Below are 305 nucleotides of genomic sequence, written 5' to 3'. Positions count from 1 at the left end.
TCCCGGCGACCGTTCTCGCTGGACAGAGCACGGAGCCCAGGGTTCAGGTACGAGGGCCTACAAAGCTCCCCTGGGTGATAAGGGACCGGAGCGAGTTGCCAGCTGCCACACTGACTCTGGTGTCCATACCTGAAGTGGTGCTCCCCAGGGTGGTGACCACGGGCTTCGTTTCCGTGGGGGGTGAAGGAATGCTGGTTGTCTTCACGGTTGTTGGAGAGGTAGTCAGAGGTGTGGTTGACTCCGTGATAGAGGGGGAGGTGGACTGAGATGTTGGAGGGGAGGAGGACTCAGGCGGGGGTTTAGGC

General features: G+C 61.0%; 1 protein-coding gene across 1 annotated transcript in view; it reads right to left on the bottom strand.

Moving 5' to 3' along the window:
- LOC102765912 (mucin-5AC) overlaps window positions 1–305 on the bottom strand; it is a 54,888-nt gene that overhangs the window by 51,591 nt on the left and 2,992 nt on the right. The window contains exon 3 of the mRNA XM_015560165.1: window positions 62–191. Within this exon, the coding sequence (XP_015415651.1) occupies window positions 62–191 (130 nt within the window). The remainder of the gene's footprint in view (window positions 1–61; window positions 192–305) is intronic.

The sequence above is a fragment of the Myotis davidii genome, unplaced genomic scaffold (assembly GCF_000327345.1).
Source record: "Myotis davidii unplaced genomic scaffold, ASM32734v1 scaffold3211, whole genome shotgun sequence".
NCBI lineage: Eukaryota > Metazoa > Chordata > Mammalia > Chiroptera > Vespertilionidae > Myotis > Myotis davidii.
The sequence above is the reverse complement of the archived record's forward strand: the minus strand, read 5'-3'. Positions and strand labels throughout refer to the sequence as shown.